This window comes from Gymnogyps californianus, chromosome 1 (assembly GCF_018139145.2).
Source record: "Gymnogyps californianus isolate 813 chromosome 1, ASM1813914v2, whole genome shotgun sequence".
Taxonomy (NCBI): Eukaryota; Metazoa; Chordata; class Aves; order Accipitriformes; family Cathartidae; genus Gymnogyps; species Gymnogyps californianus.
In genome coordinates this window covers 166,363,968-166,391,785 of record NC_059471.1, presented here as the reverse complement: position 1 = coordinate 166,391,785, position 27,818 = coordinate 166,363,968, and the positions used below count along the sequence as shown (strand labels likewise).

At 41.3% G+C, this 27,818-nt stretch overlaps 1 protein-coding gene across 16 annotated transcripts in view; it reads right to left on the bottom strand.

Annotated features, from left to right (window-relative positions):
• Positions 1–27,818, bottom strand: part of ANKS1B (ankyrin repeat and sterile alpha motif domain containing 1B) — a 450,932-nt gene that overhangs the window by 27,516 nt on the left and 395,598 nt on the right. For 4 of the 16 annotated variants that reach the window (XM_050896179.1, XM_050896196.1, XM_050896204.1 and 1 more), the window contains 4 exons: positions 25,491–25,598; positions 19,940–20,119; positions 6,541–6,615; positions 1,075–1,203 (listed from right to left, as the gene is read on the bottom strand). In XM_050896179.1, coding sequence (XP_050752136.1) covers positions 1,075–1,203; positions 6,541–6,615; positions 19,940–20,119; positions 25,491–25,598 — 492 coding nt within the window. The remainder of the gene's footprint in view (positions 1–1,074; positions 1,204–6,540; positions 6,616–19,939; positions 20,120–25,490; positions 25,599–27,818) is intronic. The other 12 variants (XM_050896188.1, XM_050896257.1, XM_050896212.1 and 9 more) reach the window with 7 other exon arrangements.

Sequence of the window (27,818 nt, the reverse complement as noted above, 5' to 3'; positions counted from 1 at the left end):
CTTTTCCGGATATGCTTGAAATCAGGTCCAGCAGCCCCCAACGCTCCCCCAAAATGCTCCAGTGTTTGGTGAACAGCGCATTATCCTAAAAAGCACTAAGGATCCAAGCTCCTTCAGGTGAAGCTGATCTAAAACCCACATCCCGGACAAGTGGTTAACTGCCAGCTATTATGCTAAAGGCACTACAACTACTGAGCCCCTTTCCTTTGTAAAATAAGTCAGCCTTGCTTCATTAGGTGGCCACCTCCGAAGAGGACACAGTGGTCTGGGAAGCACTTTCAGCAACTTTAACAGTGCTTTTCAGCAAAGTCAGAAGGGGAAATGCAAGAGTTTAAATAGGTGGGCTGAGGCACCTCTTCAGAGAAGAACCAGCCCCCCTGCCCTGTTGACAGGGAACTCAAGGCTTCAGAGAAGCGTTTTTCATTTAAAAACAAAGTCTTCCAATGTGACTTTCTGTACTTCAGGAGACCTTCCTCTCCTTCACAAGTGTTTGAAACAGCCAGAGAACACTAATCGTCTTTAGCTGTAGAAGGAAGCTCCGTTTCTCCGGGAATGGGAAGTGGGAATCAGCTACAGCTATTGGGAGGTAAAAATAAATACGTCCTGCCCCGAAGGAACTGACTGCTACTGGTACTTCAAGTACCAGTAGTCATCAGTGTGGGAGAGATTTGAATGTGCCCTTGTCCCATGGACAGAAAACACTGCTTCAGGACCCTGATCTCCATCTTCCCTAGCTCACTTCCCCCAAAACAGATGTATAAAACTCAGACAAGGCAATACTTACTTTAACTACTGTGCACACACTCACTGTCACTTCTACAACACTTAGCCACTTATTCATAGTGTCATTTCTCTAACACTATTGCTACATGGACTGCAATATATCACAAAATTCATAGCAAAAAGTACTGTGCATCCTTGTTTCTCATTTACTACAATTACAGTATTTCAGAAGTGGCCTGTCTCATTAAAAGTGACTGAAAAAAATATTATAAATGAAAAAAAAAAACAACAGTCTATTGAAAGGTTAATATATCTGCCCCAAATCAAACCACTAAATTTACCAACACTTACAAATGCTTTATAATCGCATGACTGGAAGATGAGTTTCTCTGGATGATGTTGCCAATATTGTACAGGCGTTGATGCTGTGGCTTCATTTGGAGGTCGCAAGGTAATTGAAGGCTCGCCCCAGTCTCCTGTCTGAAAATCACAGTTGTTCGAGATATAAGAGAAGGTGCAGGCAAATTCGCTATAAAGTAGCCCTCCATTGTTGTGCTCAATTAACAATAATTTATTTTCTACACACAGAGCCATGTTACTAAAATAAGGGAATGTAACTCCTACAACATTTTTCATGATTTAATTTATAATCCAAAGTCATCTACTGTAGTGTTTAATGAGGCTTTAATTAAATCTATTTGCTTTGAGAATAAAATCATTAGGCACCGGAAATGTTCCTTAAAAATAACTGTTTACAATACATATATGAGGATGAGAGCACTTGAAAAAAAATTGTGAGATGCACAAAAATGCCATTCACAAATTCCGCTATGTGTTTTACAAGCTTTTCTACACAGTTAATAAGTCTTCCATTATCTAGCACATATAACCGATAACTAACTTTCCCAAATGGCTAAATAACTGAGACTTTGCTTTGATCTGAAGACTTATTATACATTCTTCAAACATACAAGGCATTCTTTAATCTCTTTACGAATATTTACTTTGATCACCTTCTCTTGATGTCTCATTGTAGAGTTACTAACATTGTCCTTCCACATTCATCATTCTCATTGATATAGATGATTGCCTTCCTGAGCTGTCATCTCCCCTTGTTCCTCAAAGCCCTTAGAGAACATGGGTAGGACTGCAGTTTGCTGCCAAATCCCTTCACAGGACACTCTTCCTACCAAAAAGGGCCAACGCAGGCATCAGTACAGGAATGCCCCCACCATGGCAGTGCTGGTCTGGGTGTCACCTGCCATTGTGTATTTTTGGACATGGCTTTATTGGACCTGGGCTGACCTCTGGGACCTTGGGGGCTCCTTCCACCTTGCAGACCCATGCAAAAAAAATATTATTTTGAGGTTATTTGGTTTTTAACAGTGATCTCTCCTACTTTTGGTTCACATGTGCCCACGCTGCCCATGTCCTCAACACCACGGATGCTGCCAAACCAGCGGCAGCTCACTTTTTAACTGAAAATGACCTCGGGATGGAGCCCTTCTCCTCTTTCCAAGCCCTCTTCCCTTCCCTCTGTCATCAGCCCCACTTCTCCCCTACCCTGTCTGGTCTGGTCTGTCTCTGAATTCCCCTCTCCTGCCCACTCTGTCTTTTGGGGATCAGATTTCTCCTTCCTGATCCTCCTTCCTCCCCTGCTTGTTCTCTCTCAAACTATTTTACCCTCTCCTATATGATAATTTCAATTTGGATTATGCTACTTCTTTCTTTACCTGCACTTATCTCTGTGTATTTTCTATGCATGTCATATTGTTAAAATATGTGTTGAAGCTGGCAAGGAATTGTCATCAGCATTTCACGCAGAACATGGCTAGAAGTTAAGACTTTTAAAGCAAAAAGAAGTTAAGCATCAAAAACATGAAAAAATTCATATCGAAGACATTCAAAAGTCTGCCAAACTATCACATCCTACTAATTAAATCAGGACAGAGTAAACAAAACAAGTACATCATTTTCATGTGTCACAAAATAATGAAATGACACACATTTGCACAACTCTGCAATGAAAAGCAAGAGATAAATCTGGAAACGTCAACATTACCCTGTCAATACGGTAACTTCAAGCAAGTGAACATCACAAAACAAGTCGAACCTAGTTAATCTTGGCACTATTAGCACATCTACAAATTATACAGTATTGTAATTTCTGTTTTGCCTAGTTAAGTTGCCTATATGCTATGGATATGACTTCAATCTCAAATTTTGAAAGGAAAGCAGCAGGAGCAATTGCTCCACTTTTTGGCATTCTGTATCCACAGAAATTAATCCTTCTGACCACTAATGTGTAAAAACCTTCTATCATATTTAATCTGAAGTGGGAATTTAATTTCTTTAAGAAGCAGTTCTCCTTATAAAATAAGGTTTCAATCATATTACAAGGGGTAAGCATCTGCATCCTTATTAATGGAGTTTGTATTTGACTACAAGAGAAGATGGATTGCACCCATCACAAATTCTTAGTGTGCTCAGATGTCTCTTATGAACTGTTCAAGGCCATAGCTAACAGACCACTTGAAACAGTCCTTTTTTTTCCTAATAAATATACACTCCTGCATGTTCTGTGTAAGGAAGCAGATCGCAGGAGGTACATCCTATCCATTTAGCGAAAAGTTACTATGATGGAACAGGAGTAAATTCAGGACAGAGAAGCTATAAAAGTACACCTTTTGACCACCGGTCTTTCCACCGAGGAAGCATGGGGATGGCTGTGAATTTTTACGGAGTAAGTGACCCTGGGTAGTGCTCTAAACACTTTTGTTGCGCTGGTCTGCAGGTGACTTTCCTCGCATGCAGAAAATGGACAGTACTGACAAATTAAGCAGGGTACAGAAGGAGTGAAATGAGTACGTCATTTTACAGTTTGACTCCCTTTTTCATGAAAGATATTAGAAACATGGAGAATCGCATTGTTTCCGTCTGTAAATGAAGGGCAGTAACAAGAGGAACACTGATTACCTCTCATAGTGGTTCAATTTTATAAAGGAGCTAGGAAGCAAAAATCACAAGGAAATGAGAAATAATCTTCAACCAGGCTAATAAAACTAGTGTATGAGACACTTAGAGAGGGACTGTGTGGAGACCATTAGTTTGTATCCATTAATTGCTCTATAAATATATACAATCATCCTAGTACCTACTCCTTTTAAATTGGACAAAACAGAATTGATAAGATTGCTGTACATGTCTCTAGGATGATCTAAACACGCAATACACCTGAGGTTAAGGGAATGCAGAGATACAGGATTTCTGCTGTTCCCGACAGACCACTGCACCTGAAGACCGTTCGTGTATTTCAGTGTGTCTTGTAGAGGGAGCAGCTGCTAAGAAAAGCTGCATAAAATCAAACATCATAGGTATGGATTATTATGATGGATGAAGAAGACATGTTATACAGTGTCCTAAAATTTTCTTTCCTAACTGTATCACAAGTGTTTTTTAATATTCAGCAGAAGTGGCTTCTGGTCTCCTTTCCTTTTGTTTCTTACCAAACTCCTTAGATTTTTAAATCGTACTATTGCTAGTATTCATTACCTATTTAGACTGAGTTATAACAGGGTAGTCTTGAAAGCCTAGATCCATGAAGATGTTTAGAAGTGTAATTTCTATTACATATCCCCCATGCAATTTCCTTTCCTTTTTTTTTTTTTAAAGGGAAGAAAGGCTTTTAAACAAGGTTTAGACAGCTAAATACTTTCATAAATCTGGGCCTAAAAACTTCTACAGGAAGGAGCTCCTCAGCTGACTGACTCTAGTCAGATACTGAAATTCTGAGATTTAGGATGTGATGATGGCAATTAACTTCAGGTAAAATACGAAGTAGGAACATCTTTGACCTAGAGAAGACTTGAAATGACAAGTCTCAAGTCTGGGGTAGAAAAATATGAATTACTAGTAGTTCTAAATCTGAGGAATTGGTGTGGAACAACTCATGGGTGATGTATTGAGATTCAGGACCTTCATAAGCACCTAAAACACTTTCAAGGAGTATAGAAATGTTCGTAAATTGCTGTGCAGGACCAACTATGATATTTGATTTCATTTTTAAAAATAGATATGATAGGATAAGGATTTTCTGGTTTGAATACTTAATTTGCAATTATAAGAAATAATCAAACATTTAAGCTTATGTATTTTTTATGACACAATATATGTATGGAGATTTTTATCTCTCTGATGAAGTAGAAAGGCAAGAGATAATTTATTCCCCATCTAACTTTACAGCTCATCAGACAGCTGTGCAATTTATCACGTGGTTTTTGCTGTACTGCCTGTGTTTTAGTATTCTAACCTCCCCATGCCTTTAACCAGTGCCTTTCCTCTCTCTGGCCTCAGTCACCTTGACAAAGATGATTTTTTGCCCCACGTTTTGCAGATAAAGAATTTACAATCACAAAACGGTCTCAAATCACGTGCCAGAGTGGTAAAGATTCAATCCTTTTACAGTGACAACTTTTAACCGTAAAGGTCATAGCCTTAAAGACCAATATCTCACGCTCTTACAGTGCTTCATAACCCTGAAAATGGGCAGATGTGCACTTCTCGGTGCTCTAGAAAGCGTCAGATGCTGAATGTCAAATGAGCTACAGAAGCAGATTACTGCTATTAGGTAATTTTTTACAATTGTTGCACATTTTTCTATCTCATCTCATTCTCTGAGAATGGTATTTGACTCACATTAAAGGCACTTGGATGCAGAGCTAGTCACAGGTAAGAAGTAATCTCAATACAACTTCTATAAAATCTAACACCTGCCTCATCTTTTTATAAAAATGTCAAGTTAAAAATCCTCCATGCTTCAGGAAAAAAAAAAAAAGGCCTGGTTTTGAGTGGCTTGAACGTAGTCATTTTTAAGAAGGACCACATCTAGTAACTTTTCACCTGATAAGCCTCATGCCTAGTTATGGTAACACGCATTAGTCACCATGACAACAATAAATTGGAGCACACATAGATACAACACTTCTGGCTGAAAAATTAGTACTTTTCTCCCTGTAAGAATTTCAAATGTTCTGTGGACCAGCCAAATCCTCAGTATTTGCTTACGCTGTAATTCCTAGAGCGAGAGAAATTTTTTTAGCTCCTTATATCTTTGGCTTTTGAAATAATGGAAACAGGTTCATGGCGTACTTACGTTTTAAAAGCTTCTAAAGCTTGGTAGCCAAAATGGCCCCTCTCTGGCAGAAATTCCCCAAGGAGGCAGTTATGTGATAGAAATTAGGAGAAATCTACAGCTCCTCTGAAATACTATGCTGAACGACTGGCTGTCGTCCTTACTACGCTGCAATACAGATCACCAGGCTTGCTCTCACATGCACAGCAGATGTGCCTCTGTCACAGAAGTGATGAAAATTCAGAGCACCATCAGCGTTACCTCTAATTCCCCAAAAGTGCCTCTGCAAACACGGCGTGCTCCTCAGCTAGGCAAAGCCTATAGATTAACACAGAAAGGGCAGCACAACACATTGTGGGGGTGAAACTGTGCAAACCGAGCTGTTTACACGGTTTCTCGCTTTGGAAAAGTGAGCAAACAAAAACATCAGGAACAGAAGTCAAAGCTGCCCCTGAGCGAGACTGCTGCTGGCAATCCCCCCCACATCCTGTATGTACACCATACAGCCAACAGATGCTAACCACACGGCACGATACACGAATGCGCGCACACATAATCCCAAAAGAGGGCGGACAAGTTACGAACTTTTTTTGTCATTTCAGCGACATGACACCCGTAGATAACACCACGGCAACAGACTGTACATCCATAGAGTGACAACATAGCCATTTATCACTGTATCTTACATTATGAACCTGATGAATCGATGAGAAAGGATATCCTGCATTCTGGTTGGTCCAGATCTCACAGACAGAGGACTGCTAATATAAACAGAAAACTACATCTCATCTTGTAAATATTAATGCACTGCAAACTGCCAAAAGGCAAGAATAATTAAGAAAAGGCTTTCAATAACATTAAAGAAGGAAGTAAAACAGCTGTTAAAAGTAATTTTTTATTTATTGGCTGATAAAATATTTTTGGACTGACTGGAAGGAAACATAGCTTATTCAGAGATTTTAGACGAAGTTTCAAACTGTGAGTACAAGAAAACAATTTAGTCAGAAGTGCTGGTGATGTAAAGAGATAAAGTTATGCAGGCATAAACAGAAAATGCAGAGAGCAGAAGAAACATTGGTTACTTTCAGTTTTTGGCAGGGAAGAAGTTTGAAGTCAACATCCCAATTAAGTTTTGAGATTTGAATCTCTCTCTGTTGGAGATTTTCACAGGGAGAGAGGAAGGGAAAAATCTGGCAATACAGTCAACAGGAAAAATACGTTTTCTTTGTAACATTTACCAGAAAAGAATGCATTGCAATTAAGTGAAGCAGTTGCGCACCATCTCCTTCCAACAACAGTTCTTTTGCATACAAAGATACAGATAATGTTACCTTTGGTATTGACCATGACCCTGCTGTGTAAATGAAAGGTTTCAGTCTACCTTCTACGTTATTTTACAGATAGTCTGTAGTAGCAAAGCAAAGTAAGCATACTGTAGCATCTCTAGCAAAAGCAACAGAACTAGGCAAGCACAGCATTCGCCAGCATCTTTTACATATTTCCTTGTTTGGACACTCATCAAGAAAGCATCTGTGACACCTCAGCAAAAGCTAACATTTTACAGTAGCCAGGCAACTAAAACAAAGCATCAGACGTAGGATCTGCCCACAGTATCTTCGGCAGGCAGCAACAAAAGGCAATAAACACACATGAAAATGCAACTGCAGCATCCAGAATAGATAGCAATTAATATATCAGTAATTTAACAACAGCAAGAATGTGCATTGCTGGTTCTTGTCAGCAGCAGCAGCAGGAATTTAGCACCGATGCTCAAAGCAACCCAAAGAAGTGCAACTCTTCTTAGAAATATGGCTCTTGCTCTTACCTTTTGTAGTCTGAAACCTGGCTGGTGACAGACTACGTTATAGCTTCGGGTTACTGTCAGGGCAGGCTGGCATCCTCTGGATTGACTATCGAGCACTGCCAGACAGGCTGGTGGCTGCCTAATGTTGTTAATTGTCTCGTTTCCTTCATGATTTGAAATGCATGTGCACACATTCCTTCCCCCAGCTTCAGTAATTCTTAGACTTTCCTGTATCTGGTTAATTTCTTCTCCCTCATCTTGTTTTCGAAGTTATTTGCTTCTCCTTCATGATGCAGAGGGCTCTAAATTTTGATAGCATTAGCTAATAAAAACTTCAACTTTGGTTCATCGTCTTCTACCTCATCCTCTGCAACTTACTACAAAACAGTCTTCCTCCATGTGACGGACGCATACTCTCAGTGCAAGGCCAGTAGCAAACACTGCTCCAGCTACTTCTGCTGGACATTAGAATTAGGACATTTCACCAGTTGGCACTAATGACCTTTTTTTTCTGTGTGTCAAGCAAACTGACTTCTGGATGCTCCAGCCATGCCCATCATCATGATGCCTACGTTTTTTTGCCTGCAGGTATTCCTGAATGGGAATCCATGGCAGGAGTTTGTGCCTCCGCTTTTCAAGGGAAGAGTAGAAGAGAAGGCATTTCCATGCCAGATGTAGCATCCCCAAGCATCTGGTAATCAAGAAAACATACTGCAGTGCTATTTGGACACACTCGCTGAGGTCCTGAAAGGAGTAAAGTAAGGCAGCATGGTACCGTATGCTAGCAGATGTCTTATTTCTTCCTGGCACTAGCACTGCTGGCATGGGGTTGCCATGATGCCGTCATATCACACAGCTGGTTCTCACCATCTTGCTATTCTGGAGACAAAGGTGCATCCTTAAATCCTGCCCTTCCTGAGGACTTGCCTTTAGGGAGTGGTGTGGTGCCTCGGCCGGATCAGCCAGGAGCCGGTGCCTGTCCCGGTGCAGCAGAGGCATGCGGGGCAATCCCAGCAGAGCGGCAGGGCTGCTGTGCTGACACAGCGATGCTGTGATAGCGGCCCTACTGTGCTGCAGCATGTAAACGCATAAATACACCAGACACATCTATCAGCTGCTTTGCTGCTAACTCAGGAACAAGTATCACGACACTGCAGTAAGTGTGTACGCAAGCTTGAAGCTGCTCCATTTAAAAAAAGGGTAGGGAATCAACCCTTTCTTATACGTGCTGATGGTACCCACCGTGCCCCTCCCTCCCCAGCTCATCTTCTCCCAAACATAAACTCAGGGGTTAGCACCCTCCCCGCAAGAGTTAAGAGCTCTCAATTTGATGCCCTTCTCTGATTGAGGGAATTCACACCTATGTATTTCACCTTCCTCTTTCACAGGTTAAAGCAGCAGAAGATAGGCTGTCTTCAACTCCTTTTATAAATGAAGGGAAGCCCTTCTTATTATTTTTAATTCTTTGCAGAAATAAGAGTGCATAAAAGCAGATGTTCGGAGCACTCACCTATGAGAGACAAGTTCTGTGTCCAGGTCTGTGCTCCAAGGACTGTTCAAGGGAACTGCCCTCATCACACAGACCTACCTCCAGAATTAAAGGTTTGGAGGATCTAGGCTTAAGCTAAATCATCTTTAAATACAGGTGACTTGATTTATTAAATCAATAATAAATCAAGCAGACCAGCAGAGACCGAGAATTTCCCACGACTGTATGAATGCCCAGTCAGAAGGGCAGCAGTGCAAAACTCATTACTCAGTTCTACACTCATTAATGTTTGAATGACTAAGGTACTGAAACGCAGTACAGAAGGAACATTAATTTTACGGAAGGTAATGAATTCAAATTCAGAAACCAACCTTTTCCTTGCACCACTGTAAAAATATTTAGCATTTACTATATACATATTTTATGTCCTCCAAGTGCTGAAATTTTTTAATGAATTATGAAATCCCCAGGAGAAGTACTTAAAGTTGCATACCTCTGTGCTGGAGAGGAAGGAACCAAGGAAAGGAAAAAGGTTAAGTGAGTATCTGAGGCCAGAAAATAGGCAGTAGGAGGGAGAATTGGGATTAGGCTTCAAACACTCATAATTTTCAGCTCCCAAAACATATGTTCTCAAAAAGAAGGAAAAGAATTCAATGTGTGCATGCACTTCCACCATAATAAACACAAATACACTTGGGTACTTAATACCACTGACATGGAGGTTCTGTAAAAAAGAGTTTAACAAAGAACATTTTCCTAAGTAATACGGTAAAGAGCAAAAAAATAACATCAGCTATTGCCTGATTAGTATCAAACATACGCTTATTCTTCCCAAAAGATAAATGTTTACAAGTAACATTGCAACAAGACCCTGCTATCATGATACCATTTTTGTGATGGCTATAGATGCCCCATGCATAAAAGATTTCCCCGTCTAGTCACCATGGGACTAAACTCTGGCGGGCAGGAGGGGCAAAGGAAGAGGGAAAGGGAATGGCCTGCATTGCACAGCTCCTGTCATCTGCTACCCATGATACAGGTGGCCGGCTAACGGTGTGAGAGGGAGGGAGGGAGGGAGGGAGGTGAGGCTCCGTGTTACCTGCCCTCCACTCATCCATCTTCCTTCCCTTCCCAGCAATTGCAGTTCTGACATGGTCTCCTAATCACTTTATGACTGTCTTTTAAAAGAATTGTTTAAGGACATTTTCACTTCTCCTGTTCATTTAACTTAACCTGCTTGATTTCAAGAAAACACATTCACATGAGAAATAATATTTCTTACTGTTCTTGCTAACTTCCTCCTTGATAGAAGACAACAGGGCGTAATTACTTCTGACACCTGTAGTAAAGTCAGTAGCCAATCATGTTACAAAGTGTTTGCGTATTTCCATCTGCTTCATGTCTTTCTAATTACTCATATATTTACTGGAAAAGCTGTAGGACAGTACATATACAGGTCTTCAAGGTCATGGGCTATGTTGGGGACAACTTAGTGTTTCATAAGGTGAACAAAATTATCTAAGGAGAACTTACTTTAGGCTTCATCCCTATAGACAGGGAAGACTTGGTTGATAATCAGAAGACAGAAAGTAACTGTACTGAAAGTGATCACAAATCAGTAAGATTGATCATTGAAATTATATACTTTCTAAGGAGAGGAAAGCAACAGAAAAGAATACCTGGACATCACATGCAGAAGGAGCAGGAGCTGGGTGGAAGGCAGTCCTGATGTATTCAGCACAGCTCAATGAACTTCACTCGATGGCACTTTAGGAGATGTTAAAGATTTACCTAAACTAGGAGCAATTATCCTCAGAAAGTCATAGAAGATACTGAAAGGACCAAAGAAGGGCTAAAAGAATATTTAAGATGGGAGAAAAGGAAGATTTGGAAAGTTATAGCCAGCCTAACTGCAGGGACCAGCAAGTTACTAGAAATGTTTAAAAATCCAGTCACCATTCCCTGGTCCTCATAGCCTATGAGACCTTCTGACATTGCTCCTGGCCACCTGAAATAAACACCTAGGAATATGTGCACGTATGTGTATATATCTATATATCTATGTATATATTATTGAGAATAACAAAGAAAAAGTGTAATATTGCCTGCCATGTGTTACCTGAGACAGCTTCTATGGGCCAAGAAAAATTCAAGATGTTTATAATGAGGTTGTTCAGTATGAATCATCTCAGAGCAAATTTCCTTCCTTTGTTGGAAAACCATCCGACTAAATCAGCAGGACCAAGGAGAAGCACAGCAGGACTTGGACACTGACTGTGCGACTCCTGATGCGTCAACACATGACATGCCCCATACACAAACGAGCCTGAATCAAAATGCAGTGGTTGCACAAGAAGTTGAAATGCACGTTTGGAGAGTAATTATCGGTATTTACGCACAACTGGACTGGAACATGCTAAGGCAATCTGCAGTGACCTGCTCCATGCCATAGCTTGGAGGATCGCTCAGGCTCTCTAGGGAGGATCCAGAAGTGAGGGACTTCCCAGAATGGGGTAAGAACTGAAAATGGATTTGATGAACTACAGAAATCGGTCAGACGAAATTCAATAAAAGAAGAGTATTTCTTGGGAATGTAAGATTAAATACACAAATAAAATTGCAAATAAATCAGCAGAGCGATTTAACAGGCAGGTGGGGAGAGGACACAAAAAGATCTGGAAGTTTTAGTATACCTCAAATTAAATACAGCAGTCTTGCAAAAGAATAAGCAAGTAAATCACAGGATAATTCAGGCTGCAAGGGAGCTAAGGAAGTTTCCATTCCAACCCCAGCTCAAAGCAGAAGCAGCTGTGAGATGGGACCAGGTTGCTCAGGGCTTCATCCAGTCAGGTCTTGGAAACCTCCAAGGACAGAGACTGGACAGCCTCTGTGAGCAACCTGTCTTCCTGCTTGCCTGTCCTCGTGGGGAGGAAGTTTCTCTTGGCATCCAGTCAGTGCCTCTCCTCTTTCAGTTTTAGTACCCAAAGCTGCCTCTTCTGCAGACAGCCCTGGTCGCCCAGCCTCTCCTCAGAGGTCAGATGCTCCAGCCCCCAACCACCTTGGTGGCCCTTTGCTGAATTTCCCTCTCCTAAATAAAAAAACCCAGGTATTTAATAAAAGTAGCGTATTGTAACACATGGGAAGGAACTTCTGTGCCATACAGGGCAGCCACCAGTGAGGTCTCATATGGGGTGGCGTCCAGTTTTAGCCACTGCACTTCAAGGAGGATGGAGGCACCCTGAGGGAATCCAGGAGAGAGTAACAACGATAAACAGAAGTCTAGAAAACACCAGGGCATGGCCCTGGTTAGGTAAACGTGGGCCCCAATGGTCTGTTCACCCCTGAGGCGGTCTGAGTAGAGGTTGTTGGTGATTCCTGATCTTCTGCTGCCTTCTCCACCTCTCTTCGGCAAGGTCACCCTCTCTCGCACTTCCACGTCACAGAGCCGGTGCACAGGGAGAAGAGGAGCTGCTGAACATAACTTCTGGGCTTATTCCCCCACCGCCTCTCCCTCTGTGTCTCACTGCAGGGCTAAGCCTTGGGAAATCGCTCCCGCCTCCTGGCGCTGCAGCCCCAGCGAGGTGCAGAGGGAAGGAGAGAAACAGCAGCAAAGCCCGCTCCCTCTGATGCACATTATCTAGCAGTAACTCACTAACTATAATTCAGTCTAGCTCCAGAAACGAGGAGAATTTTGGATCAAATCCCAGAAAAATCACTCTTGGCATGGTGAACAATCTTTAAAGGTGCAACAGCTGAAAGAAACAAATGAAAATCAGATGAATGGGGCTGTCTGGCCCCTTTTGTAATCGTCAGTCCAAATGTTTTAGGACCGTGGGAGAGCAGTTGTGCTGTGTCAATAGATGCTGCTTCCCTGAATGTTCCCAAAGGTCTGGGGAGAGCTTGTCTTACCGGCAGGAATAATCACAGATCCTCCTTCGAAACCAAGATCTTCAGAGAAAGAGTGAAATTTGAAATTAGTCTTTCTTTTAGAGAAGCAGAAACTAGAAATAACACTTCTTATTAGAATAAGCATATATATTTTGCATTGGTATATTTCTTTTGCTTCTCCTGAAAATACTTTACATGAAGATTTCCAGAAAATCACCATCCGTCTTGGAACGGCTTTCTTGCAGGCAGGCAATGGGTGACAGGCGTGAGCGGCAACACCACGTTCCAGGTCAGCGCGCCCAGCGAGCTTTCACAAGAAGGTGCGTGCCACGGCCAGCACACCCCAGGAAAGGAGACAACTGGCCCAAGACCACAGCGAGCCTGCAAAGACTGTCCCCTCCAGCCCGCGGCAGGGCAAGAAGCAAAGCCTCCTCCCACGCCAGGGTTGGTGCTCTAGGTCCCATGCACCTCCACCTCCTGCTCCACGCAGGGCCATACTTTGCACATTTTTCTCTGACAAGAAAAGACATAACACAGCTGCGCTTCTCTCTCAACCAGCTGACACCCTCCTTCATGCGATGGCAATCGTCTCTGGTAGGCAGTCAGTTTTCACTTGATTTCAGTCCAGCAACCCAGGATTTGGGTTCCTGCTGGGGAGGACCGACTGAGGATCTTCCTAACGATTTGCTAAGGCTACGGCTGCCCTGTCTGGCTCCTGGAGGTGCAGCTTTACAGTCGCAGCTCTGGCTCCGCAACCGGGGATGAGCAGCCAAGCCTCTTCTGATTGACAACACCCCTTCTGCTAGTGCTGCCGGCTACAAGTGCACCCCAGCCTTTTAGCCTTACACAGAGGATACAAACTTCTGGACAAATACCACCAGTAAAGATTATGAGACTTTGGTCCCTGAACATTAGGTACAGCTATCTACATTTTAGCCAAAAAAAACCATCAAAAAAAAAGTGGGCTCTTTCAGAAGAGCACCCCAAACTCTAAGTACAACTTTTGTCCAGCGGCTCAAAAATGTAAATATTAGATATTAAAATTCAGCTTTGGCTCTGAAATATTCAGATTTTCACTACGAATAGTTTATTTGACAGTAGAAACTACCTCGTCTTCTCCATTTTTGATACAATCCTCCTCCATTTTTCATGCAATCTTTCCAATGTAGAGCTTCTAGCTCACAAGACTGAGTGTGAAAACCAGTAAATTAATAAAGAACATCTGTCCCCATGTTGAAAGAACATCTGTCCCCTTCTTGGTGTAGTATTTATGGCTTTAGTTTGGATCATTAATACCAAATATAGAAGCAGCTTCCTTAATTCCATATGCTGAAGCAGCATGTAGGTATGATCCACATCCCACGACTTTATTTCTAAAATGCTAGCTTCTGTAACATTCTTGAGAAAACTGTATCTTTCTATTCAGGCAGAAATTACTTAGATTTTTCATAATGTCTTTATCAGTTTACTTGTCCATTAAATACACAATACGCAAGGGATTTACAGATGAAAGTTTGCTGAAATTTACAGTTCAAGATACAGCCCGCTATGGCATTAATATCTATCTGAATTAAAAAGACAACTGTCAGTAACATCTATACCATGCAATAAAAATAGATTGTTAGGCATTTTTCTTTTGATGTTAAATTGAAGGTCTTCATAGTTCAGTCATCTTTCCATATTAAAAGTAAAATGCACCTAAAAATATGAACCCTAGAGCATTTTGTTTGGATTTTACATACTTGTCTTTAAAATGGCTGTCTGTTCATCCTGACAACATACACTATTTTATGCTTATAAAAAATGGAAGTAAGAAACCTTAGAAATAACAACAGAATAAAATAATCTAGACAACTGTATTTTTGTATTTATTGCTTCTTAAATCTACTAGTAAAGAATTCTGTTATTTCACCAGTAATTTCAACCATTGATAAAACCCATTCTTCATTGCTTCTTAGATAATCTCATTTTACACACCAATATTCTCCTGGGCATATTTTCCTTCATTCACTGTAATCTTTAAATCCTTCCAAAGCAGAGAAGGAGACAGGAAAACAAACAGGAAACAAGCAAATAAAAAAATGTCATACTGTGGTTAAAAGTTAAAGAACTAACGGTGGGTCTTATGAGACAAGAGTTTTATTTTTGGCTCCTTCAAACTTTCAGTGTCATCTTAGCCAACCTGCAACATCCCTGTACCTCAATTTTCTTAGCTGTAAAATAGAAAACATGATTTTAAACCACATAGCCCCACAGTGCACGGAAACGTGAACGCATTAGTATCTATGAAGTATTTGGAAGATTATTGAGTTGAAGGTATTATTTCAGAAAGCAACAAAATTATTTCACAGTTCTCCTATAAACCTACCTTTGCAAATTCTGTCTCTTGTTTTTATTACACTGTATTGTAAATAGATAAAGGATCTCTGGTACTAACTCCATTTAAATGGCTGTCTGCTGCATATCAATCCTAATTCTGCAATGAATTACCATATCTCACAAAATAATGTTAAAAGGCAGAATCCCAACAATCAGGGTAGCTTTACTTCAAACTTACTACCCAGTCATTACAATGACCTTACATTTAAGTTTTGTGTTTTAGAAAAAAAAAATAAAATAGGAAGAGCCCTCAGACCATGGGACCAAAGAACCCAGAAAGGCTTTCAAATTTAAGTCTGGGTTCAGCATCTCTGGGAAAGAACTTCTTCTGCCAGACTTTGTGAATAATTTTTCCAATTCTCTGAGATCTTAAAGGATTCTCTTCCTGCCATCACAGCCCACTGGGGTGCCCTCCATCTGGGCCATGACTAGGTTTATCCTACCAGAAAGCTTACTCTGACTCATTACCAGTTTTTCCTTCCAGAGGCAGACACAGCCCGGAGCCTTCCCCAGAGCCCTAAAGAGGTGCACGCCCACTGCCTCCCGAAATGACAGACCTCTCGGGGTGCACCGCAGGTTCAGCCCTGTGGGGAGAGCGTGTGTCAGCATCGGGGTGATGCCTGACCCAGCTCTGCTTCTGCAAGGAGCGGCGTGGGCAGAGGCGCTCCCCACACCTCCCTGCCCGCCTGCTGCGGGGAGGATGCTTTCAGCCCTCGCTCCCGGTTCGGAGCAGGGTGCAGCGCTCTGAACACCACGTCGACAGGTCTTACGGACCACGGCAGCTAAAAGCACCGTATGTCACTGCCTGGAGCAATAAATAGCAACAGCCTCGGGGCTGGCAGTCTGGGATATGCCTGCAGCTAGTACCTAAAGCTTCTCTGCTGCCTGGAGAACTACAGATCCTAAAGACCTGACATTTTAATTGGTGTGTTTTAATGAACTTAGCTACGTTTCCTTTTAACCTGCAAAGCTCTTCCCTGCAAATATGTATTTCCTGCCTCCCTCATGATTTCAGGGGTGAATGAAGAGCCCAATCCCTTCAATGGTACTCCTTCTACTGAGTTTGGTTCCAAAGTCCTTAGGCTTTGCCTGTACGATTTCAGTTCTGTTTTAAAGGTCTAGGCAATCTTAAGAGCAACCTCAGCTATTTTAAACTATGTTAATTTGACCATATTAATCTACAGTTTGCAGGCTCAGAATTCAACATCCACAGTCGAAGATGACTCAGACTACTCAATCCTTTCTGGATTTTTTTTTTTCCTTTTTTTTTTGGAAAACAAACCATCTCACAATCTTCTGTATTACCTTTTCAGCAGCTGTGATTTATCCAACCAGATGTCAAAGACTGTCAAAGTTGGACAACCAGCTGGAGAGTTGGATGACCAAACCTATTCCAGTGGGGAATCTAAACTGGTTAGACTCACTGTTTATATTAGGATTTTCCCCTCTTAGGTTGCAAACAGTCTGCTAGGGAACTGTGAATGAAGGTACATGCTGGTCTTGAGACAAAACCACCCACATCAAGTAAATTTAAATCAGTGCTTCCTCCAGGAAACAAAGTGTTGTATTAGTTACAAGCAGATTTGATTATGGTTTAGAGAATTGTTTAAACCCATTTAGCAGATCAAAGGAAAACAGATTTAAACTGATGTGCTTATTGTTTTAACAAACACTGGTTGATATCTGATGCAAAGATCAACATGCTTGATGACTCCCATGTAAAAGTTTAGTGAAAACACAGGCCATAGTAAAGGCAGAAACATCAGATCTCACTATTTTCTCAAAATATCTTCAGGTTTTAGATTTTAAATTGAGACTAAAAATAGTCTTATCCTAACATTTCTGAAATAAAATCAAGTTCGTGAAAGCAATACCATGAATAAGCTCTCAATACCGTGTTGGCCTCTCTCTTCAAGGCCATAAAAACACCTGTTAATCTCATTGTCAAGAATATACCTAAAATCCTTTCAAAAAATCACAGCATCAAAGATGTCTTTATGCACATCTGTCTACTATAGCATCCAGTGAACATGCAGATTCATACAGCAGCATGCAAACAGCCTAGCAAAGAAAGGGTTAAGACAAAGAATATCCTCAAAGCAATTCCAATAATCCCTCTAGATCATTCCGTTTGTGAGAAGTATTCTAGCTGGAAAGCTGGTCTGGTATTAGCTCAGAAGTTGTTGTTGATCTGACATAAGCCAAAAGAACTTGCAAACTGCAAGGAGGAAGTTGCTAGATTAAAAAAATCCACGGAGCAGAAGGCTCATGTTAAGAATCAGCTGGATCTCCTTTATTTTCCAGAAACAATTATTTTACCTTTAATTTCAAAGGGGCTTTGGGGGAAAAGATTGAAGGAAATATAGTTCATTTTAGCAAAGCACACATTGCAAAAAATAAATTTAAAAATCTATTTTTGGGCTAGAATGGTTGAAGAAATCCCTGATTAGCCTCTTAATGGGGTGAGTCCAATTTAGTGAGAATGATCACCAGAGGGAGTCATTGACTTTCCCATTAAAGTCAAAGGGAATTTTACATACACCAGGAGTGCAGAATTTGGGGGCAGAGCTGAGAAAGACTCCAAACAGATTGGAGTTCAGGGACTAACACAAAACACTGTTTTATGGATTTCATCTGAATCCATTTTCCCCTTTGGAGTCCCAAAGGATGACTGCTATATTCCATGGTGAAAGTTAGAGAGAAGGCACTGAAGTCATTCATTCAGTGGGTATACACTCCTACAAAAAAAAAAAAAATCCCAGCACTTAATTGGTTTTAAAGTGGTTTGGAGCGGTGTAAGTACTAACTGCTCAGTTTTCTCTTTGGATATGGAACATATCACAGTCCTTCTGGAAAAGCAATTTTTAACAGCCCAAAGAAAATCTCCAGGTGCCATACATGAGAGTGTGTCATACCTCTTGGGAATATCAGAACTTCAAACAGGAAAAGAAAAGAGTGAAAAGGAGACAGAACGAATTGCTAGTATGTTTTTGGGGGTTGTTCTGGTTTTTTTTTTCCTTCAATGTTAGTGACTAAAAGAGGAAGTGAGAATAGGGATTTGTGAATCAAGTGATAAAATGAACTAAGTAGATGAACCAGTCTACTCAGCCATGAGCAAGTGTGTATTTCACGCTCAAACACCTAAATTTCATGACCTTCAAAGAAATATTTTCATGTTAAGAACTAGGCTTTTCCTTGCTGGACTTCAGCTCAACCTTGTTCTTGCCACAAAAGCCCAGCAGACTTTGGTTTGAAAACAAGCTCATTCACTAGGCAACTTTCCCCTTCATTCTGTACAATAAGATCATACAGCAGAAAATTAGGAGATTAAAGAAAGGCAAGAAAACAGCCCCACTCAACCAAATGCAATTTCACTTCCCTAGAAATGTCCTCTGAACAAATGGAATTCAATTTGTTTCTGTGTTCCCAGGTAACGGCAGCACCTTGTTTTGCTTGTTTAATTACTTCTTCTTGTTCATGCAATTAGCAGAGAGACTGAAGCCTTTTGTTCATTACGTTAACCATAACACAGTTATTTGCATAGCTGTTTCCATTTTGAGGCTGAATTTTGGATAGAGGCTCTATTTTGGGCTGTGGCAGGCTGAGAACCACTGGGAAGCCTCACGCAGGGCAGCATGCAGTAACCTGCTCCTTCGTGGAGTGAGTCGCTCCAGGAACCGCACTGGCTGCCCAACTGCTTCTGATGGCAAATCAAAGCCCTATCTCCAACATGCGCTGCAAAGCACCACATGGCTTAAGACCTGGCTGTCTTTCATCGTATGTGCCACCAAAAAACAGCTGAGTTCCTCCTAAAGCATTTTCGCCAACAGGCCGTCCAAGCTTAACTTTACTGCCCTTTAGAACGGTAGAAGACATCACTCTGGTCAATGTACGCTTGATTCAGAATTATCAGTCCTCTTATTGTGGTTGGGTGAAAAAAATTTAGAGATGGAGGCTACTTTAGGCTTTCTTTCATGAACAGTTTGATTTAACATCCAGTTGAGTCTAGCGCTGTTGCAGTGCTCAAATGAGTTGTTGCACAGTTAAATCTTTTTTTAAACACTCAAGGTATATCCCCAGATCACAAATTTTAGCAGAATGCTGACCCTCTCCACTAATAAATGCAGCAATCACCACCCTCCAAGTCCTCTGAGTTTCTGGCAGTGAACTGATGTCAGCTTATTTTTATCTAGGTTGCTCAGAAATTGAGGAATCTGCACCTTCTTACAGAAATGAGAGGCAGAGTCAGTGCTGGTGAGAGTTTGCATGCTCTGGTGTGCAGGAGGCACCTTCATCTCAGCCTCCAGGCACCTAAACACCCCCAAAACTCTACCTCTCAGGAGAAACTGCACACCAACTTACACTATTTGAAATACAGAGAACTGCAACAGACAGCTTGAAAAAATTGTCAGTCTTTGTAGTTTACAATTCAGCCTTCATATATGACCCACAGCTATGGTTAGGATTAGTTCTGTAACCAATTGCAGCAAGGTGCAGCCTTCTAATGGCATCGTTTTAACCCTACCTGTGCCATCTGCCTCTCCAGCTTTGACCGGGGAATATCATCAAAGTAGTTTTCATTTCTTCTTCTCCTTGCATCGCCCTGCATGATAATGTGGGGAACGTCCAGGGAGCCACCAGTAGTGAAAGTGCTTTGGCTAAGTGATGGAGACAACTGAGGAGGAGTGTGGTTACCGCTGGGTTCCTGGACAGAGGGGAGAAAAATGCAGCGTAAGAACAACAGCATATTGCTGACTTCAAACCACATATTTACAAGTGTATTTGAATTATTCATACTAGAAAAATTAAGGAACAATTCCTGAAGTACAGGTTACCGTGGATGAACTTTTGAGATTTGCTACCTAAGGCGCAGAGCCCATGTGGAAGGAAAAATAAGTCACTATTTACATGAACTAGTGGCAAATTCCCTCTCCAAAACCTCCTTGTGTAATATATACTCCCTTCTAGGACTGCTAGAGAGATAAAACAGTGAGTTACTTCTTGTCAAGGCCCAAATAAAGCCATGATTTAGGAGTAGCTATTTGTAAGATGAAATACATTCTCACCACTTCTCAACAGCCACTCTGAGCAGTGAAAGTGATTTGAAAGTGATTTGAACTCTAGCAACATCTTTTGCTGGAAAAAAGAAATGCACGAACATTTACAAAATATAGACACTTTGTTTGCAATTTTTATAGGTCTTGCAGAACATCCATTTAACTTGAAGTACTGGATGTCAGAAACAAGCTAAATAACAATTCCTAGAATGCATGAAAGCATCAGAGTACAAATATTTTACCAGGCTTTTCTTGTAATCTGTGCTGAACTGTGACCTTGTATCAGTCAGTGTGCAAACACCACAGCGAATTGATACATGAACTCTATCTAACAAACAGCTAAACATGTCCTCCTGATCATACATTTTACTACCACACCGCCCACAGACAGCCACCGTATGTATGTTCGGAAACGCCTATTCTCGTGCACATCACATCACTTGTTCAAACACCAATTACAAACATTGGTGCCCAGCTCCACCGTCCAACACTCTCGTGGAGACTGCAATCAGCAGGAGCACAGCTACAGTGTACTGGCCAGCCAGTCTGCACACATACCACCCCAGTGCGGACTGTAAAACATCGTCATAGCAACTGGATGGGGAAACATGTTCCTCTCTCATGATGTAGGTTACTGGGCTCAATTTATCTGACACTAGCAATTTCTGTGATAGTAAGTTCTTTGGAGGCAGAACGTACCCAGGAGTGTGTTTGCACAGTGCAGACCTTGTCTAAATTACCTACTGCTGTAATACTATATTTCAATACTGAACAACAAGAAGGGACCTGAAGATACTAGAGGAAGGAAAGACCTGCTCCAGTGTGCATGGAGGGAAGAAAACTTGCCTTTTTATTTAAACAAAGAATTAAAGTGGATATTTCATGCATGATTACATTGAAGCAAACCTAATTCTGAAAAGCATCAAGGTACTTTACTCCATGCTGTTAAGAAACAATATCTGGTGTAAGAAATCAGAGACCTGTAATCTCTTCCAAATGGAAAGGAAAGTTGCAATTCTCTGTATGCGTTCAAGTGATAGTAACATCTGATGTTAATATTTGAAGTGTAGGAGTCTATGTGACATTATTCCTTGCAATCACAGTAACGGATTAGTATTTTTCATGTTGGTTGACTAAAATCAGGGATATATTGGGATACAATCAGGGATAGTTGTTTAGCAAATTTTAATTAACTGGGATTTTTTTTTGTTTTTTAATTCTCTAGCTTTCCCACGATCTGAGACAAGCATTTGACATTTCCCAGGGCAAAGAAAGGAGTGTTTTCCTCTTAGGAATAGTCTTTTTCCCTCCTTCACAAAAATCCACCTACATTTGGCCCAGTTAAAAGCTTCTGAAAAGCTGTAGTCCGCACATGCTCAGAAGGGTTGGTGAGGCATCATCTCTAAAACCTACCCTCCACGGGCGCAGCTCTGACTAGATGGTGCATACGCCTCTGCCCTGGAAATAACCTGAGTAGAGGGGCACCAAACGAGATCCTTTCTAATGACTGCTACCTGCTGCACCAGCCAGGTAGGTAACCTCTCTCTGCTCTGACTCACGATTCACCCACTGTTAGTAGACTGATAGGGCCATCAGCGCATCAAAGTGACAGGTGACTGTGCAATGGACATACAGATTCCAGCTCTCATCGAGCTTTTCATATTTTATCAAACTGCATACAAAGAGGACATTCACTCAGAGATCTATATCGGAAGATTGCTGGCAAGGCAATACAGACAAGAATTACAAAGTCAAGAAATAAAAGAATTACTGTGCCTCTGCATTATGGAACAGTATGTAATTGTATGATTTTATGCTATTTTCTCAAAGTCGTCCTTCACAGCACAGATGGATCCTCAACTGTGCAGCATGTTGTCATATACTCAGCACTGTGTTATCATTAGTTATCGTGTAGTCAGTATTTTATTCTCACCTCGTTTCGTGGCCCCAAACCCCTTCCCTAAACCCTATTCTAATCCTGCTCTGAAGATAGGATGACTAATATCGTCATTTTCATGATGCTCGCAAGTGCTTTACAAACGTCAATCAATTTATTTTCACCACACCTTGTGACTTCTGGCATTTTATAATCACCACTTCAGTGTGGGGGACCTGAGACACACTGACAAAGGTTAAAAAAAACCAGTCATTTTGGATGCCCAATTACAGTATCTATTGCCTGATTTTCCAAGTGCTTCTACTCAAAACTCCACTTCTATTGATCTAATTTGCAGCACTGTGTGCTCAGCACTTGTATAAATCAGACTCCAGACTCCAGTCAAATATGCAGAATGTCGGTAACATACAATTAGTGACTGTTTATGAGGCAATTACCTAAATAACTTACCAAGCATTATCCAGGGGCTTTGTGGCAAAAGCATGTGTAAATCTGTATTTTCATAGCTACAGCTATTCCTTTAATCATGAGTCTCTCTCCCATTCTTTCTTCTTTCCTTTTCCTCACTCCATACCCACTTTCTCATCTCCTTAACAAATGTGCAGACCAGGCATGGATGCCCCTGCAGGTGCTATCATGTCCTCAGTACTGTGCTACTGTTAGCCACCAGGTATTCATATCATGTTTCCACCCTGTTGTGAATGCATGGATACATGCCCTGCAGGGATGCCTGATCCTATATTTCACTATCAAAATCTGCTTCATCCCCACCTCTCAGTCCTGACAGTCACATAAAGCTGGAACCACACAGGTCCAGGGCTGGAAGGGAGCTTAAGAGATCCTTCCTCAGGCTGTCTAGGCACACCTCATGCCCCACAGATGTTTGTCTAACCAGCTCCTAAAACCAGGAATTCTCTCTCGTGAATTAATTCTTGTGTTAAACTATCATTACTATTGTAACACTTCTCCAAATTTTCAGCCTAAACCGTTGCTCCTTCAGTTTAAATTCCAGCCTCCAGTGCTGACCGGGTGAGGATGGGGTTCCACGAATAACATGGAAACTGGTCCTGTAATTAAAGATTACCATGCACTCAAGGAAGGAAAGCAAGATTGCATAGGTAACCTGAGCTGCAGCATTTTCTAACTTTCGAGTATATGACTTTGAAATCAAAATAACTTTTCCTTAGTACACAGTTATTGTGGGAACAACAGATTTTGTGGATATTTTTAATGTTTGTTGCTTTTCCTCAATATTTAACCATTTTTTCCTTTGAAATATTTTAAAGGCTAATACAAAAAGAGTTGAAAAAGATGAAGTGTTAGCCATGCTTAAGTTGACCTTGGGACCTTAAAAGTAGACTCTTTAAACAACAAACTATCTTTTCTACTGATCTAGAGCAACCTGATCTAGTGGAAGGTATTCCCTGCCCATGGCAGGGGGGTTGGAACTAGATGATTTTTAAGGTCCTTTCCAACCCAACCCATTCTATGATTCTATATAAATCAATATTCCAGTAGCAGCAGACAGTCTATTTAAACCAATTTTCCAGCTAAAAATTATTGCAAACTACAAACTAAATACTATGTCCTCATTTCATGTGAAATGGTATAGTAGCAGTTGATGGGAAAGAAAACCTTAATCCAAACTCATGTCCTCCTCTTTAGGATTCTCTGTGAAGACTCTAATACCACGAGGTGGTATGAATGACATTTAGCACTTGCTCGCATCAGTAGCTCTAGCTGTGGAGCAGCAGACTACTTTTTATCATTTTGACTACAGATGGAGGACATCCAGTTTTCTTTTCACTATTAACTGAGAATATACAGTCCTAACCAGTAACATGGGCTGTGGAAACTTTCCCACCTGCTGAAGAGGAACTAATTCCCCAGTCCAGAGCACGGAAAGTATTGAGCAAAAATGTGCGACTTTCAAATGATTCCTCTTTCCTGGGAGTGTTTTAACACCTGCCATGCATCATGAATCATTCACAGAATACATAAAAAATAAAATACAAGAAAAATATCCACACATTTGTGCAATGTGCCTTAGAGCAGGATGTTATAGACTTGTGAGACCTTTTTCAACATGGCATTAGGAATAGGTTGAATTTGGGGGGGGGGATCTAAAATGTCTATATGTGGCGTCTGAGAATAAGCAAGGTGAAAACAGGCTAGTCACAGAAATTGTAAGTATATGTAAAAATAAGCCCTCATTCTGTCTTTCTCTATTTCTCTTTACACCAGGAAATTTAACTTGGGAGCATGGACACTCTCTGACATTTGGAAATTTAGTCCCAAATGAGCTTCCAGTCAGAAGTGCAGCCCCATGAAAATAATCAGACCCAATCAAATGCAAAAACTGTGACCTAAAATAACAAAATAAAAAGCGTTGATATGAACTCCCTTGGAGAGAACACAGTAGGAATGGGTCATCAGACCACAACTCGATAAGAGTAACAGACAGCAAGGAAGCAAAGGCATTGGATCGGAGAAACCCAGTGAAGGTGGTGTAAGGAGAGGAGGTTAAAACTGGTCAAGTGTGGAAAAACCCCAGGGACATTGTAACAAGGTTTCTGAAAGAAGGAATACAAATGAAAATTAAAAACAGGATGAAACTTTTGATACACAGAAACATCTTAATGGCATTTGTATCTCAACAATTTCAAGAGGCTCTCTTTAAAGAAAGCATAAAGCACATGTCTGAAAAGTAAGTGCAAGCATTTGAAAACATGAAAGGAAAATGGTAACTCTCCTTCTGCAATATCGATTGGCTGGGCTGGGATTCCTGTGGGCAAATGTAGACGTGCAGCTTGTACACACCTGGTCCTGAGCTAGTTTCTAGAGCAAAGAAGACAAGCTGGTACTTCTAAGATACTACTTATCTCATCCTAAGGTAGACATCTGAAACAGGTGAGATGAATCACCCTGTAAAAATGTCATTTTATCTCTGTGGGCTATATGGGGAGATGCAACTGAGCAGGTCAGCCTAAGATGTCTCCACCGTAAACTTCTGAAGCGAGGTAAGTTGAACCCCACTCAAAGCAGACGTTGTTTTCGTGTCAATGTTATGAAACGCTTGCTGACTTTTTGAGAAATGCAAACAAATTTTCATGGGAACTCACCCTGAGGGTTATTGACCGAGGTGGTTTCTGAGGAGGATCTTCGTGAAGCCTGTCTCCCAAAGATGCCAGAACGCGCTTCCGGTGGCCAACCAAGCTAATTTTTAAGACCTGAAATAATAACAAAAATACCTCGTTAAAAAGAACCCATTGTAATCATTAAATGAAGATCCATTCAGAGTGAAGCCATTTTCTCTTTAAACAAGTTAGTCCGCTACACAGGCTAAGCAGACAGAGAGCAGTGTGAGGCAAACAATCAGCAGAGAAAATGAGAGGTGAGATCAAACAGAGGAAAACCCCTGTAAAATGAAGGAAGAAACCAAAGCAGGTATAGATGTGGAAAACTTAAAAAAAAAAAAAAAGGCTCAAAAATGAGTAAGGAGGAAAGGAAAATGAAAGAGGAAGAGAATGCAGCAGAGCAGGAGCAAAAACAAGGGAAGGGGAGGAGGAGACTGTAGAAGGAAATGTAGAGGTGCAGGCAAACAGTGAGTGATGAAGATTAAAGGGATTCATGGGATGGATGAGGAAGAGAGTGAGGAACAGCCAGCAAATGCTTAGAAAGGGCGAGAAGAGAGAAAAGGAACCACACAATGAATAAATGTTATCACTTTTAAGGTGATAAGGCATTCACCATGCCTGTCACTGGTAATCTCCGAACGACATGTACAGTTTGCATTATCATGTAGAATCATCCTTGTGTAAGAAACACAGAATGGACAAACTTTGTCCCGGAGGTCTGTTACTTTTATCAGACGCAATGAAAAAGATCTCTGTTGCACACAAACGTGACCATCAGTGGACAGGTTCAAATACCTTGTGCTTCTCCAAACTCCAAGAATGCTGCCAAAAACGTGTTCCAAATTTACTGCAACTACTTCCCACTTGTATCTCTCTGTGTCCCTGCCACATACAAAACCACCACTGCTCTCAGGAAAACAGAGACAGCAGAAGGAGCAAGTTGGAAACTTAAGCATTAGTGGAAAAAAAAAAAAATCCTATTTTGATGCTATTCTTTAATGGCTACAATGGCTTCAAAGTGTAAAGCAGCCCTAATTGTAGAAGCAAGCCTCTGCTCTGCAAACAGCAGTGTCCTCGTGTAACTCTTCCAGACTGTATATATGGTTTCATAGACCAGAGCTGCCTCCATTCCCTCTCAGAAAACAGTACTTCCCACTATATTTAGGACCACCGTGTGTCAACACCCTTCAGTCAAGAGGAATTTCTCACTCAACCTAGAAAAAGTAATAGTCCCCCAAAAAACCTGAAAATGCTACCTCTTAAGTGAACAACTACCTCAGTTTAAGCAGTACCATTAGGAGCTACTATTCATGAGAACAAACAAACAAAACCCAAACCTCAGCAACTCCCCTATGACATCTCTCAGATCCAACATTTCAGGATATGGTACAGCAACACGCCGTCATTATTCTGGCGGGTGAACTCTGCCTATCCCTGGGCACGTGAATTTGTCCACACTTCCTCTGTTGGATGTCTCTGTGCTATCTGATATTGTTGAGCATCAAGAACATCTTGTTTGCCCGCATCTACAAAGTGATGGGCTATGACATGAAACAGATCGAGGACTTCCTCTAAGAGGCAGCTTACAGGGTTGTTGCAGACCCTGCAGCTCAACAGCAGACCCGAGCTGCAGAGTCCCACAAGCCTGCTATGTGCCTTCCTATTAGTCTAAATCTGGAGAAGCACGAGTGAAGCTGAGATAGCGCAGCACACACAAAAATGCCGGAGGCATGCAGGAGACTTAGTTATGTATTCAGTTTACATCGAATGTTAAACAGAAGGGTGCACAGTTTATCTCCGTATTTAACTATATGAAACGTGAATGAACTACAGCTGCTTTAAGCATTACTCAGGTAATGCACTTCAGTGAACTTGCTTCTTTCATAATGCTTCCTCATCATCAAGAGCATTTACCCAGAGATTTTTAAGTCAAGCTACAGTTCATGGGTTGTTTCGATGTCCTCAGCGCTCTGACTGCCTTATTAGCTATATCAAACCACACAAAGCAATTCTCTTTCACTTCACAGAGCTGTTGAACAAGAGAGAAAAGGACACGAGTCTTGAGGGACTTCGCACGTAAGAGATCAGTAAATGGGTCTAAATGGTTACATTATGTCAAAAACTGTGCTCAATTTGACAGAAATACAGATCTCTAAACACCACAAGTGCTGCTAAGCCTATTCCACATTTTGTTTTTCCATTAAAACGGTGGTCACCCCAAATCTGAAGTGGTAGGGACTTAAAGATGCAACCTACAGAAACATATGGTCCTCAGCCAATAGGCAGCTGTAGCCCAGTCTCATCTGGACCACA